This window comes from Canis aureus, chromosome 1 (assembly GCF_053574225.1).
Source record: "Canis aureus isolate CA01 chromosome 1, VMU_Caureus_v.1.0, whole genome shotgun sequence".
Classification (NCBI taxonomy): domain Eukaryota; kingdom Metazoa; phylum Chordata; class Mammalia; order Carnivora; family Canidae; genus Canis; species Canis aureus.
Window position 1 is genome coordinate 100,705,783 of NC_135611.1, and position 14,952 is coordinate 100,720,734.

The window sequence follows — 14,952 nt, forward strand, 5'->3', positions numbered from 1 at the left end:
TTGGGGATCCCTGGGTGGCTCAGCGGTTTAGTGCTTGCCTTTGGCCCAGGGTGTGATCCTGGAGACCCGGAATCGAGTCCTGCATTGGGCTCCCTGCATGGAGCCTGCTTCTCCCTCTGCCTGTGTCTCTGCCTCTCCCTCTCTCTGTGTATCTCATGAATAAATAAATTTTAAAAAATTAAAAAAAAAATTTTTGGTTTTATGTATTATTTGCCTCAGCTATTTTCCATCATCTCAGGCAGTAGTAACTTTTTAATATATTGCCTGCAAATGTTTGACAAATACCTGCTCCCTAGAGGCTTTTAGGCCCTGACAACCTTTCAAGGGAGGTCCTCCACCAAGTAGGTCAAATAATGACTGTTGTTTGGGAATAGGCTTTGGAAAATCTCTAGCTTCATTCTGTTCTCTCTAGTACCAGAAATATGGGTTGTTATTTTCCAAGGCTGCTGCTGAGCTAGGGAGCCAGAGATGGGATAGAGTAAGTTATAATGCTGCAAAGTTCACTGTTAAAAAAATTCAGCTGTTTTTCTTGAATAAAATCTTCCTTGGGCTGCTTCAGGACTTGGTTAATTTATAGAATTTTGAAGACATTGATTGATAGTTTTTGCTAATTCTGTGGTTGCTCTTATAGAATGGTGACATTTCAGAGGCCCTTATTCTTCCATTTTTTACTGACATCTTGCCCCAGATAATCAGTTTTAATAATTTCTATTGTATGTTTCCAGAGTTTCTTTCTTTCTTTCTCTCTTTCTTTTTTTAAGATTTGATTTATTTATTCATGAGAAACACAAAGAGAGAGGGACATAGGCAGAGGGAGAAGCAGACTCCCTGTGGGTAGCCCAATGCAGGACTCGATCCCCGGACCCTGGGATCATGCCCTGAGCCGAAGACAGATGCTCAACCACTGAGCCACCCAGGCATCCCTCCAGAGTTTCTTTATACAACTGTAAGCATATAGGGATATGATTATTTTCACTTTTTTTTATTTTCACTTTTTCAAAAGTAGATTATGGCATACACTATTCTGTATCTTGCTGTTTTTAATTTAACAACATGCCATAGCCTGCTCTTAAGTTCTGAAGTTGGATGTCTTCCCATCCATTCTAATGAAGTGGGGTTTTTTTGGAGTCTCATCAGTTGCCCCCATTCATATCTGAAATGTTCCATCAAGGGCTCAAGAAATCTGGTAACTTTAAGTCTCCTACTCCTTGTGCTGACCATTCTGAGTTACCATCCTGAGCCCGGTGGTTCCACCATTCCTATCCTTATGCTTCTGCCATCCTGCAAATTATCTCAAACATCTTGATTGCGATAAATCAGTAATCTCAGCTTTCTTCTAGATGATGTTTCCCCCTCCTCTTGATGCACATTCCTGGTACTAGCCTTCCGTGAGTCCCCACTAAGCAGGAAATTGAGAAGTCCTCAATTTTCCTCTCCAAGAAGTAATTTCTCTTCTAACTCCTGAGATTTTCCTGCCTCTGAAATGTCAACTGTGTCATTCAGCTTCCAGCAACATCACTCTCAGGTTCCTTATAAAATTCCTGTTCAAGTTAATGAGGAAATTCTTAGTTTATTAGCTACCTCAGGTGTTATTTCTAGCTATATCTCCCTGAAATCTTCCATTTTGAGGTTGTCAGTAAATCTATAGTGATTCAAGCAGCCTTTTAAATAACTCTGACTAGATTTCAAGACCTTCCAATTTTTTCTGTTATTTTTCTCATTTCCTAACTAGTTCATGCCATAGAACAGCAGTCTATCTGTATTCAACCAAGGCTTGAAGGCCGAGCTCATGTCATTTTGCTTGTATGAAACTTTCTAAGGTTGTTATCAGTGTTAATCTCCTTCTCCAGCCTCCTGCCCATTCAGCATCTGCATCTCCTCAGTGTCTCACTGATACACTGTTATCGCATAGCTTCTAACCAGGTTAAACCATACTTTGTTGTCTTGTCTCTGGTTCTAGATACTCAGCCCACCAGCACTGAATATAAAATTGGACAAGAATTATTCATTTGGTCAGCTGCCATTTTTTGAATCATGACCTGAGCTGAAGGCAGACACTTAACTGAGAAACCCAGTGCCCCTCTTAAAGTTTCTATTGGAAGGATTCAAAGTGTATATGAAAATTATTCCCTAACTTTTAACTAAGCTTGAAATTTGTAATCAATGCCAGTTTTTGAGCAGAGTAGAGCCCCTGTTGTAATGGACTTGGATAATAAAAGGAAGGAAATGGTGTATAGTAAGAGGTAAGAAAAACCTAGAGAAAGAGGACAAGGGTCTAGGTCCTGTCCAGTATCTGTGGCTTTAGACCATGTGATAGGGTAAATAATGACAACCTCCTACCCCTATCTCCAAAAAGATGTCCACATCCTAAACTTACTATGGTACTTAAGGGGCAAAGAGGCTTCTTGGTTGTGAGTACATTTGGAGTTGGAGAGATGAATTTGTATTATCTGAATGGGCCCATAGTAATCGCAAGGTCCTTGTAAGAGTGAGGCTGGAGTGTCAGAGACACAGAAAGGAGTTGTGATGATGGAAACAGGCTGGAATGATAGGCTTTGAAGAAGGGGAAAGGAGCTGTAAGCCAAAAAATGCAGGCAGCTTCTAAGCAGGAAAAGAAAAGACAAAGGATATGGGTTCTCCCCTAGAGCTCCTAGAGGAAGCTACCCTGGTTTTAGCCCAGTAAAAGTCATTTTGGATTTCTGACTTCCAAAGCTGTAAAGTAATAGGGTTGTATTATTTCAAGCTGCAATATGTATGGTAATTTGTTATAGCAGCAGTAGGAAAGTAATACAGACCCCCTCAGTTGTTGGAGGATTGATTCCTCAGCAGTGATGATGGGTGGCTTCCTTATACTGAATTAGCCAGACATTTCACTGGATTCACAATCTCATGGAATCATTGGAAATGTCCCCTAAGGATAGTGCAGAGCCAGCATTAGTCACATTATATCAGGCTATAACTCTCTTGTTTTCATCATAATACATTGCCTTTCAAGTCTATCTCTTGTGTCATTTTCCTACAAATGATTCTGTAGTTGTTAGAATTGTAACTATAGGAATATCCTTAAAGCATGGTGACTTTGGGCTGATGAATTTTGTGTCATTGACTGAACTAAATAGGAAACAGTGTGATAGTCTATTATAGATAACATCCTTGCTTGAAACTTTTGTTGGTGATACTTTCTCTTAACCCCTCCCTCTCCTTTTCTGGGGCAACTGTCAAAATAGGGGAGGATATTATAACATAGAAATGAATTAGGACACTTTAATCATTTGAACATTAGTTAAAGGCCTGGTTGCTTATTTATTTTTTAACCAAGTTATTTCTTACACTTTTTCACCTTAATAGTATCCATTGTGTCCTTTTGTCAGGGATCCCCCAGACTACCCTTAGGTTCAGTGATTCCCTAAAAGGACTCAAAAGACTCAAAAATCATTATACTCAGGGTAATGGTTTATTACAGTGAAAGGATACAAAGCATGTCAGCAAAGGGAAAAGGCACCTGAAGCAAGTCCAGAGGAAACCACGTGTAAACTTGGAATAGTCATTCCCAGTTGAAGTTGCAAAGGATACATTTAATTCCCGCAGCAGTGAGTTGAGACTACATGTATGAAGTGTCATCTTTAGGGAAGCTTGCCTGAGCCTAGGAGTCCAGGGTGTTAGTTAGGGATAGGATATTTGGGTTCACAGTTCCTGCATAACTGACTGCAATCACTGAACCTCCAGATCCCCAGAAAGGAAAGCAGATGTTCACCATAAATGACATTTGTATAGACTGTTTAGAGATATGGAGACAGTGGGCTTTAACGTCTCAAGCACACAAAACACTCTTAGACCATTTCTTTTTTTTTTTTTTTTAAAGATTTATTTATTTATTTATTTTTTAATTTTATTTTACTTATTAATGATAGGCACACAGTGAGAGAGAGAGAGGCAGAGACACAGGCAGAGGGAGAAGCAGGCTCCATGCACTGGGAGCCCGATGTGGGATTCGATCCCGGGTCTCCAGGATCGCGCCCTGGGCCAAAGGCAGGCGCTAAACTGCTGCGCCACCCAGGGATCCCTCTTAGACCATTTCAAGACCTAAATTCCTAGTAGTTGGCCGAAGGCTGGTCATGAAACAGGCCTTTGTGGGAATGTGCAAAGTTTGAGCAATTCAGGCATGCAGTTAACTCTTTATTGCACATCCTTATTCTGGTCTTCTTTCCATGAGAAAATACCCCTAAATGGTTTTTATTGGTTTCCAGTACACACTTATTCTGGTTAACATTCTTTTTGTTTGTTTACTTTTCACTATTCTCCTTTTCCCTGTTGTGATCGTTGTGTTACAAATATTTTTGAAAATAAATTCACATTTGCCTTTTCAATAATATGGACAATAAATCTCATTTTTTCACTTTGTTCTTCCTAGAAGTTTTTTTTTCTGCTCTCATTGCTCTTTTTTCTGATTATTTCAGAATGGATGAGAAATCTTGAAAGCAAAGCATTGATCCCAACCCAAAGCATTTTTGAAGAAGAACAATCCCATAGGATGAAGTTGGAAAGATACATATGGGATGATCCTTGGTTCTCCAGGTTAGAAGTCTTGGGATGTAAAGACCAATTAGAAATGTATCACATGAACCAGAGTACAGCTATGAGGCAAATGTTCTTCATGCAAAAGCAAGTACTCTCTCAAAGAGGTTCTGAATTCTGTGAACTTGGAGCAGAGTGTAGCCAGAACTTAAATTTTGTTCCATCTCAGAGAGTTTCTCAAATAGAACATTTCTATAAGCCTGATACAAATGCTGAAAGCTGGCAGTGTAATTCAGCAATAATGTATGCAGATAAGATTACCTGTGGAAGTCATGATTATGACAAAGCCTTCCACCAATCCATACAACCTATTCAGCCTGAAAGGATCCAAACTGAAGATAATCTTCTCAAGTGTGCAGATGCTGTTAAATCTTTCAATCATTTTCTACATTTTGGTGATCATAAGGGAATGCATACAGGAGAAAAACTCTATGAATATAAGGAATGCCATCAAATCTTTAACCAGAGCCCTTCATTTAATGAACATCCACGACTTCATATTGGAGAAAACCAGTATGATTACAAAGAATATGAGAATATCTTTTATTTCTCATCATTTATGGAACATCAAAAAATTGGTACTGTAGAGAAAGCATATAAATACAATGAATGGGAGAAAGTCTTTGGGTATGATTCATTCCTTACTCAACATACAAGCACTTACACCTCAGAGAAACCCTATGAATATAATGAATGTGGGACATCTTTCATCTGGAGCTCTTACCTTATCCAGCATAAGAAAACTCATACTGGAGAGAAACCCTATGAATGTGATAAATGTGGAAAAGTGTTTAGGAATCGTTCAGCCCTTACTAAACATGAACGGACTCACACTGGAATAAAGCCCTACGAATGTAACAAATGTGGAAAAGCCTTCAGCTGGAATTCTCATCTTATTGTACATAAAAGAATTCATACAGGAGAAAAACCTTATGTATGTAATGAATGTGGGAAATCTTTCAACTGGAACTCCCATCTTATTGGACATCAGAGAACTCATACTGGAGAGAAACCTTTTGAATGTACTGAATGTGGGAAGTCTTTCAGCTGGAGCTCCCATCTTATTGCCCATATGAGAATGCATACTGGAGAGAAGCCCTTTAAATGTGATGAATGTGAAAAAGCTTTCAGGGATTACTCAGCCCTTAGTAAGCATGAAAGAACTCACTCTGGAGCAAAACCATATAAATGTACGGAATGTGGAAAATCCTTTAGCTGGAGCTCCCATCTTATTGCCCATCAGAGAACTCACACAGGTGAAAAACCCTACAACTGTCAGGAATGTGGCAAAGCATTCAGAGAACGCTCAGCCCTTACTAAACATGAAATAATTCATTCTGGAATCAAGCCTTATGAATGTAATAAATGTGGAAAATCCTGCAGCCAGATGGCTCACCTTGTTAGACATCAAAGGACTCATACTGGAGAAAAGCCCTATGAGTGTAATAAATGTGGAAAATCCTTCAGCCAGAGCTGTCACCTTGTTGCTCATCGGAGAATTCACACTGGTGAGAAACCCTATAAATGTAATCAATGTGAAAGATCCTTTAACTGTAGCTCTCACCTTATTGCGCATCGGAGAACTCATACTGGAGAGAAACCATATAGATGTAATGAATGTGGGAAGGCATTTAATGAGAGTTCTTCCCTAATTGTACATCTAAGAAACCATACTGGAGAAAAACCATACAAATGCAATCATTGTGAGAAAGCTTTCTGTAAGAATTCTTCTCTTATTATTCATCAGAGAATGCATAGTGGAGAGAAACGCTTTATATGCAATGACTGTGGAAAAGCCTTTAGTGGTCACTCAGCCCTACTTCAACATCAGAGAAATCATAGTGAAGAGAAACTGTGAATTGAATTGATAGATTTTTCTTTTTTTGTACATTTAGTAACACTTTGAAAAAGGAAAAAAAAATCCCTATAAATCAAGAGAGGAAATTTTTTAGTAAGAATTCAGGAAAACTCCTCTTTTATTTGATAGAAAATATCTGCTTAGAAGAAACCTGTGAATGGAAAGACTGGGAAAAGCTTTCAGCAGTTATGTAGCCTTTATTTAACATCAGATAATTAGAGTAAAGAAAACTCCAAACTCTCATAATTCTCCACCAGGAGTCCTACTTATGGAACATGAATGTAGGGAATGAGACTTCTTTTAGTAAGAGATCTCAACTATTTGTGGATCAAAGTGCATTGTTAAGGGGAAAACCTTGTTCTGGGAAAAGTCTTTTCAACTGAAAATATACTGTTTTGCATCAAGCTGGAAAAATGGATGGGAAGATTTATAATAACATCTTTTGCATAGTTGTGGAAATACAGATTTTGCTGTTTTAGAGGGAGGATGTGGGTGCCCTTTAAGGAATAGAATATGAAATACTATAAATCTGAATTTAAGAAAAAAATAGTATTAAATGGGATATTTACTGTTGATCAAGATTAACCTTAGAAAAGATTAGTAAATGAGATTACTAATGGTGGAAAGATAATTACCTAGAAGTATGAGACTGAAGTTGGAACAAGAGGTGACAGTTTATGACCCAATGTGTCAGTGTCCATGGTTTACTCATGGTTGCATTGTTGGAAAATTCATTTGTAATTTGTGTTAGGCAATCACTATAAGTTATAATGTGGACACTGCATCAGTATACATAATGTTAAGGAATGAAAAGGACAAAAGTGTACATATATATCTATAATTATAACCTCTAAGAAATGTATACAGATTAAGACTGGAAGGACCCATGGAGAAATTAACCTGGTTAATTTAATTTTTTAAAAAAGTTTTACAAACACATACAGCACTTATTATGTGCTAGGCTTTGTTTTAAATGCTTTTCAAATATTAACTTGTTCAGTTTCCTTAATTCTATGAGATAGGTACCATTATTATCCCAGTTTTACAAATGGAGAAACTGGGGCAGAGATGTTGAGAGGCCTACCTAAGGACACACAGTTATTAAGAAATGGAACTGAGATTGTTTGGCTCCAGAGTCATGTTTTTAACTACTATGTTATGCTGCCTCTCAAGTGATTTTTTTCCCGTATTTTTTCCCTTTTGTTGAGTTTTCCATAGTAGATATTTAATAATAAAAGTCCATAAATTCCTAAACAATGAGAAATAAAATTACCTGGCTCTCTATCCTGAATGATTTCTGGTAACATGAGAGCTCCTCCCTTTGGAATATGAAATCTGGATTGGACATTCAGAATCACTGCATTTTCTGGGACCTGGGTTCCCTAGGATTTCACTACCCATAACCCTGAGGATTACAGCACAGCAATGGCTGGAAGACTCAATGGACATTTGGGCAATGCTGAGGAATGCCCCTTGATGGGTTTAGACTGGCCTTCATAGGACAGAACAAGAGACACTACTGCACATGGGAGCACTATTTCTCAAGGTCTCCCTCAAATTCAGTGTTTATGCTTTATCTTCTCTACATGAAAAGATTGTTTGATAGTAGGGGGGCTTCAGAAGGGAAGGGAGCTCACCAATTCATCAGAGCGAATGCTCTGAATGCTCCTAGTTGAAAGGCAAGATACCTAAGAGGGTTTTAAGTGGCTTCTCTCCAGTTCACAAATATTTCCTGTATTTCCCCTAAAGTAGGGCTATAACTAAGAGTCAACAATCCTTGGATATGCTTCAAGGATATTGGTTAGAAATCTAGGATACAAAAGGTTCATCTGGTTCTTGTAGGGTCCATGATTCCCCGTTAGTTGAGAAAGTGGCCTAGCGGTGTGGGGAGGCAGTGCTCACCATCTGATTCCTGTAGCTGGAACTCATATAATTATGTACGTCTGATTCCCTACCTTTCAGAGTTCAATACATAGTGGTCACCCAATAAATGTTGCAGGAGTAAATTAACTGAATAGAATTCTCATGTGATTTGTGCAAAGATAAAGAGATAAGATAAAGATTTGTGCAAAGAGCTTTAGAGAGAATAGAATTAGCAACATCTCTATTAAGAGAAAGCACTACGTATCAAGTCATACTGTAGCTATATGGGTATAGTATTCCAGTACCCAATGTAATACACTTTGAGCAAATCCAGTTTCTCTGATTTAGGGACTCGAAAGGATCTCATAATTCATATACAATATTATATAAACATCCTGACAAGTTATTATATATTACCCAGCTTAGTATCTTTTAAAAAATAATTTCTAAAAGTGCCTCTTCTGGCCCAGCCTACATCACAAGTCAAGAGAAAGTCCCAGACTTCTGCTTCCTCCTGAAAGGACCCCCTACATCCCTACCACTTAAAACACAGCCTTACATGCAGAGTGTGCCTTAGATGTTCAGGACTCCCAGCCCCCTCACCTCCCTTATTCTAACCCATGTGTGGCTCAGTTCATTGCCCCTCCCCCCTTTTTAATATTTTATTTATTCATGAGAGACACCAAGAGAGGCAGAGACAGGCAGAGGGAGAAGCAGGCTCTATGTAGGGAGCCTGATGTGGGACCCGATTCCGAGACTCCAGGATTACACCCTGAGCCGAATGCAGACACTCAGCCACTGAGCCACCCAGGCATCCCAGTTCATTGCCCTTTTGACCACATCTTCAACTCCTCCCGAACTCTGGAACCTTCTGCTGGGGCCAGTTGGAATTCTTAATTTGGCCATGAGCTCTCCCCTTTCACCTTCCTGTTGTGGTTGAAGCTTGGGTCTCCCCTATGCACAGTGTCTCTTACAATAGTGCCAGGGGGTGGCTCCTTTCCCTCCCACTTTTCTCATTTGCTGCTTCTAGATTGTTCCTCCCTTTTCTCTAAAACTTACCTCTGACTCTTGGGACATGAGACCGTCACTCTTGATTCCTTCATTGCAGTCAGCTATTCGGGGTCTACATATCAAAGATTTCAGTACCTGCTTTACTGCATCTAGAACCACTTCCATCATAATACTTCCTGATTCCATCATCCATCTAAGTGATCCCACAGTTCTTTGACCACTGTGCTCATGGTTTTGTAAACCACTCTTTACTCCCATTGTCATCCCTAGGACTATACCATTACTAGTGACTGGAACACCTCCACTATCTCTTTTTTAAGCTGGTTGGCTATTTAGTATCAAGATTCCAATAGCCCCTTGATTTAACCTTCCCTCATGCTCACTGCCAGTAGATGACTTTGCTTCTTATTTCCCCGAAAGAACAGAAGCAATCAGAATCCTGCCATAACATCGACCCACCTTCCACAGTGTCCATGCATTCCCACTGGTACCTATATACGAACTGATTGGGTTGGCCCTAGAGCCTGTCTCCTCCATACTGCTCAAGGGCATTGTTATAGCAAGTTTCCCCTCTCTTGTGTCTTCAGGTTTTCCCTACATACTGGATTATTCCAACATGCAAACATGCTTTTAAAAAAGAAAACCCCTTGATACCACATCCCCTTCTAGCTCCTGCATAATTTCTCTGCCTCGTTGTAGAAAGCAAAATTTCTCAAAAGTTGTCTGTTCTTGCTGTCTCTACTTCCTTTCCAATCTTTCTTGAACCTTCTCCAAACCTACCTCAATGCCAGATGTCCTCCACATTGCTAAACCTAGTGGTCAATTGTTTTTGCCTTCCTTGATATAGCATTATAGATAATAGATCATTTCCTCCTTAAAACATGTTTTTCAGGGATGCCTGGGTGATATAGTGGTTGAGCGTCTGCCTTTGACTCAGGTCGTGATCCCAGGGTCCTAGAATCGAATCCCACATTGGTCTCCCTGCAGGGAACTTACTTTTCTTTGTGTGTCTCTCATGAATAAATAAAATCCAAAAAACAAAACAAATATTTTTCAGCTGGCTTTCAGGAGGACTTCCCTCCTGATTCTGGGACATTCTTTATTTCAGGCCCCTTGGCTGTTTCCTCCCCACTTTCCTTACCTCTTAATGTTAGGACATTAAGGGTGCCCTGTTTCCTACTGTTTACACCCTTGATGGTCTTGTCCAGTCTTGAGGCTTCAAATACCACTGGTATGCTGATGACTTTACTTTTACGGCTACAGTTTGATGAGAGTTGAAAATGTCTAAGCCCTCATAACCACTACTACAACCAAAACAGTATTTTCACTTTTCCAAAAAGTTCCTTCACATCTCTACAGTTCATTCCCACCCTACCCCACACCCCCAAGCCCTGAGCAACCACTTCTCTGCTCTATCACTACATATTAGAATTCTCTTTTAGGCTTTTTTGTATAAATGGAATCACGCCGTATTCTTCATATACTTAACCTTTGTGTCCAGAATTTTTTGCTCAACATAATGGAGGTTTTTTTGAGGCTCATCCATGTTATAGCATGTATTGGTAGCTTAATCCTCTTGCTCTTCTCTCTTCTCTTTCTCTCTCCCCCTCTCTCTTTTTTTTTTTTTGAGTTGAATTCCATTATGTGGATGTGCTACCATTACTTATTCTATTTACCTGTTGATGAACATTAAGTTGTTTTCAATTATTGGCTATTGTAAATATAATTGCTATAGACATTCATCTACAAAGCTTTTGTATATGCAAGTTTTCATTTATGTTGTGTAAAAACCTAGGCTTAGAATAGTTGTGTTTTGTGTTAAGTATATGTTTAAGTTAATAAGACACTGTGGATCTTTTAATCTGATGTCGTTAATGTTTAATATTCTGGGAAATTTCTGTCTTTTTTATGATAGTATACATTTTTTAAAAGATCAGGAACAACAAAACATTTTTGCACAAGGAGGATAAGATAAGGAAAAGAAAATAGGAATTGAGAAGAGCATCATAAGAGATGAGAGATCAATTTTTAAAGGCCTGTGATATGCTTAAATCTGAGACCAATGCTTTTGTGTCAGTGGCAAATGGTAACAGAAATGAAAGAAGCAGAATGATGGTAGTGAGGCTTTATAAGGATTGGTAAATATAGAGAACAAGGAACAAGCCCTGCCAGTCCATAGGTTTCAGGCTCTTTCTGCCTGGATTTCTGTTAAACCTTGATTAAGACACTTCTGGGGCACCTGGATGGTTCAATTAGTTAAGCCTCGCTTTGGTTCAGGTCATGATCCCAGGGCCCTGGGATGATGTCAAGTACCCTGTTTAGTGAAGAGTCTGCTTATGCTTCTCCCTCTCCCTCTCCACACTCATGATTTCTCTCTCTGTCAAATAAATAAAAATTTTTAAAATCCTTATTTAAAAAAAGACTCTTCTAGCCACATACCACAAAGTGGGCTTTGTTTTTCTGAATTTCACTGTTCTTTTTTTTTTTAATTTATTTATTAATGACAGACACACACAGAGAAAGAGGCAGAGACACAGGCAGAGGGAGAAGCAGGCTCCCCACAGGGAGCCTGACGCAGGACTTGATCCCGGGTCTATAGGATCACACCCTGGGCCAAAGGCAGTGCTAAACCGCTGGGCCACCAGGGCCGCCCTCGCTGTTCTTTTTATATGTCCTTGACAGTTATGTACAGAGACAGTCCGTTATACCCATTCATGTCACTAATCTACCAGGGTGCTCTGCTCATCAGCTCTAGCACACTTCTTTGGAAACCAAGTATCCCCACACAAATCCATCTTCTGATTCCATGCCTTTGTATTTCCTTTCTAAGCTTTTAACACTTACTTCCCTCTTTTGTATTTTCCTGGTTTACCAAGGAGTAACTAACTCTTCTCACTTATGACTAAAAGAAGAAGGAGAAGGAGAAGAAAGAACTATAATATAGTAATAGTTCATTCCATGGATAGTCAAATCTGACAAAGGTTATAGTTCTTTCCAAGGTCAAATGCCTATGTTTCTTTTTTTTTAATATTTTATTTATTTTTTCATGAGAGAGGCAGAGACATAGGCAGAGGGAGAAGCCGGCATGGGGAGCCTGATGCGGGACTCAATCCCAGGACCCTGGTATCACAGCCTACCCAAAGGCAGATGCTCAACCACTGAGTCACCCAGGTGCCCCAAGTTACTATGTTTCTGATTTTATCTTGAGTAGCCTTACACAGAAATGGTGTTACATCTGTAGTAAAAAAGAAGGTAAACTATGATGGTAAGTATAATATTAGACAAAAATATACAAATATAAAATTTTATAATATGTCATAGTATAGTAACAATTTTTGAGTGACATTCTGGGACATGTGCAAAACACTGGAAATTTATGTTTTTTGTTTTTAAATACTCCATCCTTTTCATTTAAAGAGTTTCTCTTTTAGGATTTCTGTTATTCAAATGTTAGCACACAATGTTTGTTGTCCTTATTTCTTAGGTTTTCTTCTATGTTTCCTAATTCCATTTCCTTTCTTATTTTTTTCTGGACATTTCCTCAATTTGCTCTTTCAGTTTGCTATTAGCTGATAATTTTATTTTATTTTTATTTATTTATTCTTTTTATTTTTATTTTTGACAATTTCTTTATTAGCTATCCATTTTGCTATTTCCTCTACTGTGTCTTCATTTCAGCAATTGTTTACATACCTAATATTTATACTTGGTCCCTTTTTATGTGTTAATATTCTCATTTCCTATTGCAATACCATGCCTTACCTCTTTAAATATATTTAGTAGACTAACTTAAAATTTTGGTCCATCTGTTCTATTTCTTTTTTTTTTTAATTTTTATTTATTTATGATAGTCACAGAGAGAGAAAGAGAGAGAGGCAGAGACATAGGCAGAGGGAGAAGCAGGCTCCATGCACTGGGAGCCCAATGTGGGATTTGATCCCGGGTCTCCAGGATCACGCCCTGGGCCAAAGGCAGGCGCCAAACCGCTGCGCCACCCAGGGATCCCATCTGTTCTATTTCTGATGGAAGCTGTAATGCATTGTGTGTTTTCTCTTGAAATTGTTATGTTCAGAAAATTGCTTATTACCTTCGCCAGTAAGTGTGTTTCCTTTGGGGTCACTGGCTGTTCTGTCGGTTGTTAGCATTCATGTGATGGGATCAGATTCTGGTTCCTATAAATAGTTCAGGATGAATGGATCCTAAGAGGGGAGGCTGAGTCATCAGAAAGCTAGACAATGACTCCTTACCTTCATGAGAGAACTCCTTGGAACGTGATCCCAGAGCCATCCCAGAGCTTTGAGGAGGCAGGGTGGAGAAACACTTGCCTGAGATAATGTGGTCTGTGCCTGCTTCTCAGCTACTCATAAGAACAGGCTACTGCCTTGCCTTGATTTTGCTCCACAGGAAGCCTGGATCAGAGGCTTGGTTACTGCAGCTGTGGGCACAGATACTGTTCCAATGCAAACAGGAAAGAAGCAAGAGCAAACTCCAGAAGTTCCTTTTGTTTGATTCTTACAGCTCAGCTATCTATCTCCTGCTCCAGTCATACAACCCAACATACTCATTCAAACCAGGTATCAATCTAGGTCTTTCTAGCATTTCTGATATTCCCTGATCTTTTGCCTCTTAAGTTATATCTGGGTTTAATCTCATGTAGGTGCCTATAGGGCTTGTAGAGACCAGAATTGGAATTTCATTTGTGAAACTTTGAATAGATTGTCTTAACATGAAGTCTATGGAAAGGTACTAGAGACCATAGCCCATTATACCTCCCCTTATTCTCTCAGCTTCTCCATAGGAGCAGGACACAGCACAGGCAAATCCAAGGCCAAGGGGTTCTATTTAAAATTGCAAAGCCTTAGGAGGCCTGGGTGAGCTCAGCAGTTGAGCGTCTGCCTTTGGCCCAGGGTGTGCATGATCCTGGAGTCCCAGGACCGAGTCCCACATCAGGCTCCCTGCATGGAGCCTGCTTCTCTCTCTGCCTATGTCTCTGCCTCTCTGTCTCTCATGAATAAATAAAATTTAAAATAAAATAAAGTGGTAGAACCCTCTTATTCTGGATTCTCTTACCCTACTCTACTCTTCTGGTCTATATATTTGTAACCCCTACCAACTTTAAGCATGCAATATAACCAACTTGTTATGTCTCTTTTTATTGCCTTTATCACTCTTACTAGATACAAACTTCAACAAGACATGGTTTTTCACTTGTTCAGTGTTCTGTCTCCAGGACCTGGAACAGTGTCTAGCACACAGCAAGTTTTCAACAGATGTCTGTTGAACTAAAGGCCAAATCAGCATTAGGGTGATTCCCAAACTCAGACTCTGAACATCTTCCCATATTATTATGACAATGGAAGGGTCCTAACAGAGTCTAGGGAAGACAACCCAGGCCAAATGGAAGAACTTTGGGGCATGAATTTGTTTAGAGCATACAGAGGTAATAATGGGTAAGACTGTTCTGGATTTTGAATAATTGGAAAAATAAAGCTTGAGGCTTAATAACTTCCTTGGCGCTGTACTTGTTCTGGTTTATTTACTGGATGTTATCATTTTCCAGGGAGTAAACCAGCTGGACTGGGAGGCTGTGAGCTTATTCCTTTGGAACTTGGTGTAAACTGCCACATGGCTTAAGTGGACCTTCC

At 39.4% G+C, this 14,952-nt stretch overlaps 1 protein-coding gene across 4 annotated transcripts in view; it reads left to right on the forward strand.

Moving 5' to 3' along the window:
• Positions 1–14,816, forward strand: part of ZNF606 (zinc finger protein 606) — a 59,543-nt gene extending 44,727 nt beyond the window's left edge. For all 4 annotated transcript variants that reach the window (XM_077912016.1, XM_077912000.1, XM_077912010.1 and 1 more), the window contains one exon: positions 4,458–14,816. In XM_077912016.1, the coding sequence (XP_077768142.1) occupies positions 4,458–6,433 (1,976 nt within the window). In that variant the 3' untranslated portion in view covers positions 6,434–14,816. The remainder of the gene's footprint in view (positions 1–4,457) is intronic.
• The last annotated feature ends 136 nt before the right edge of the window (positions 14,817–14,952 follow it).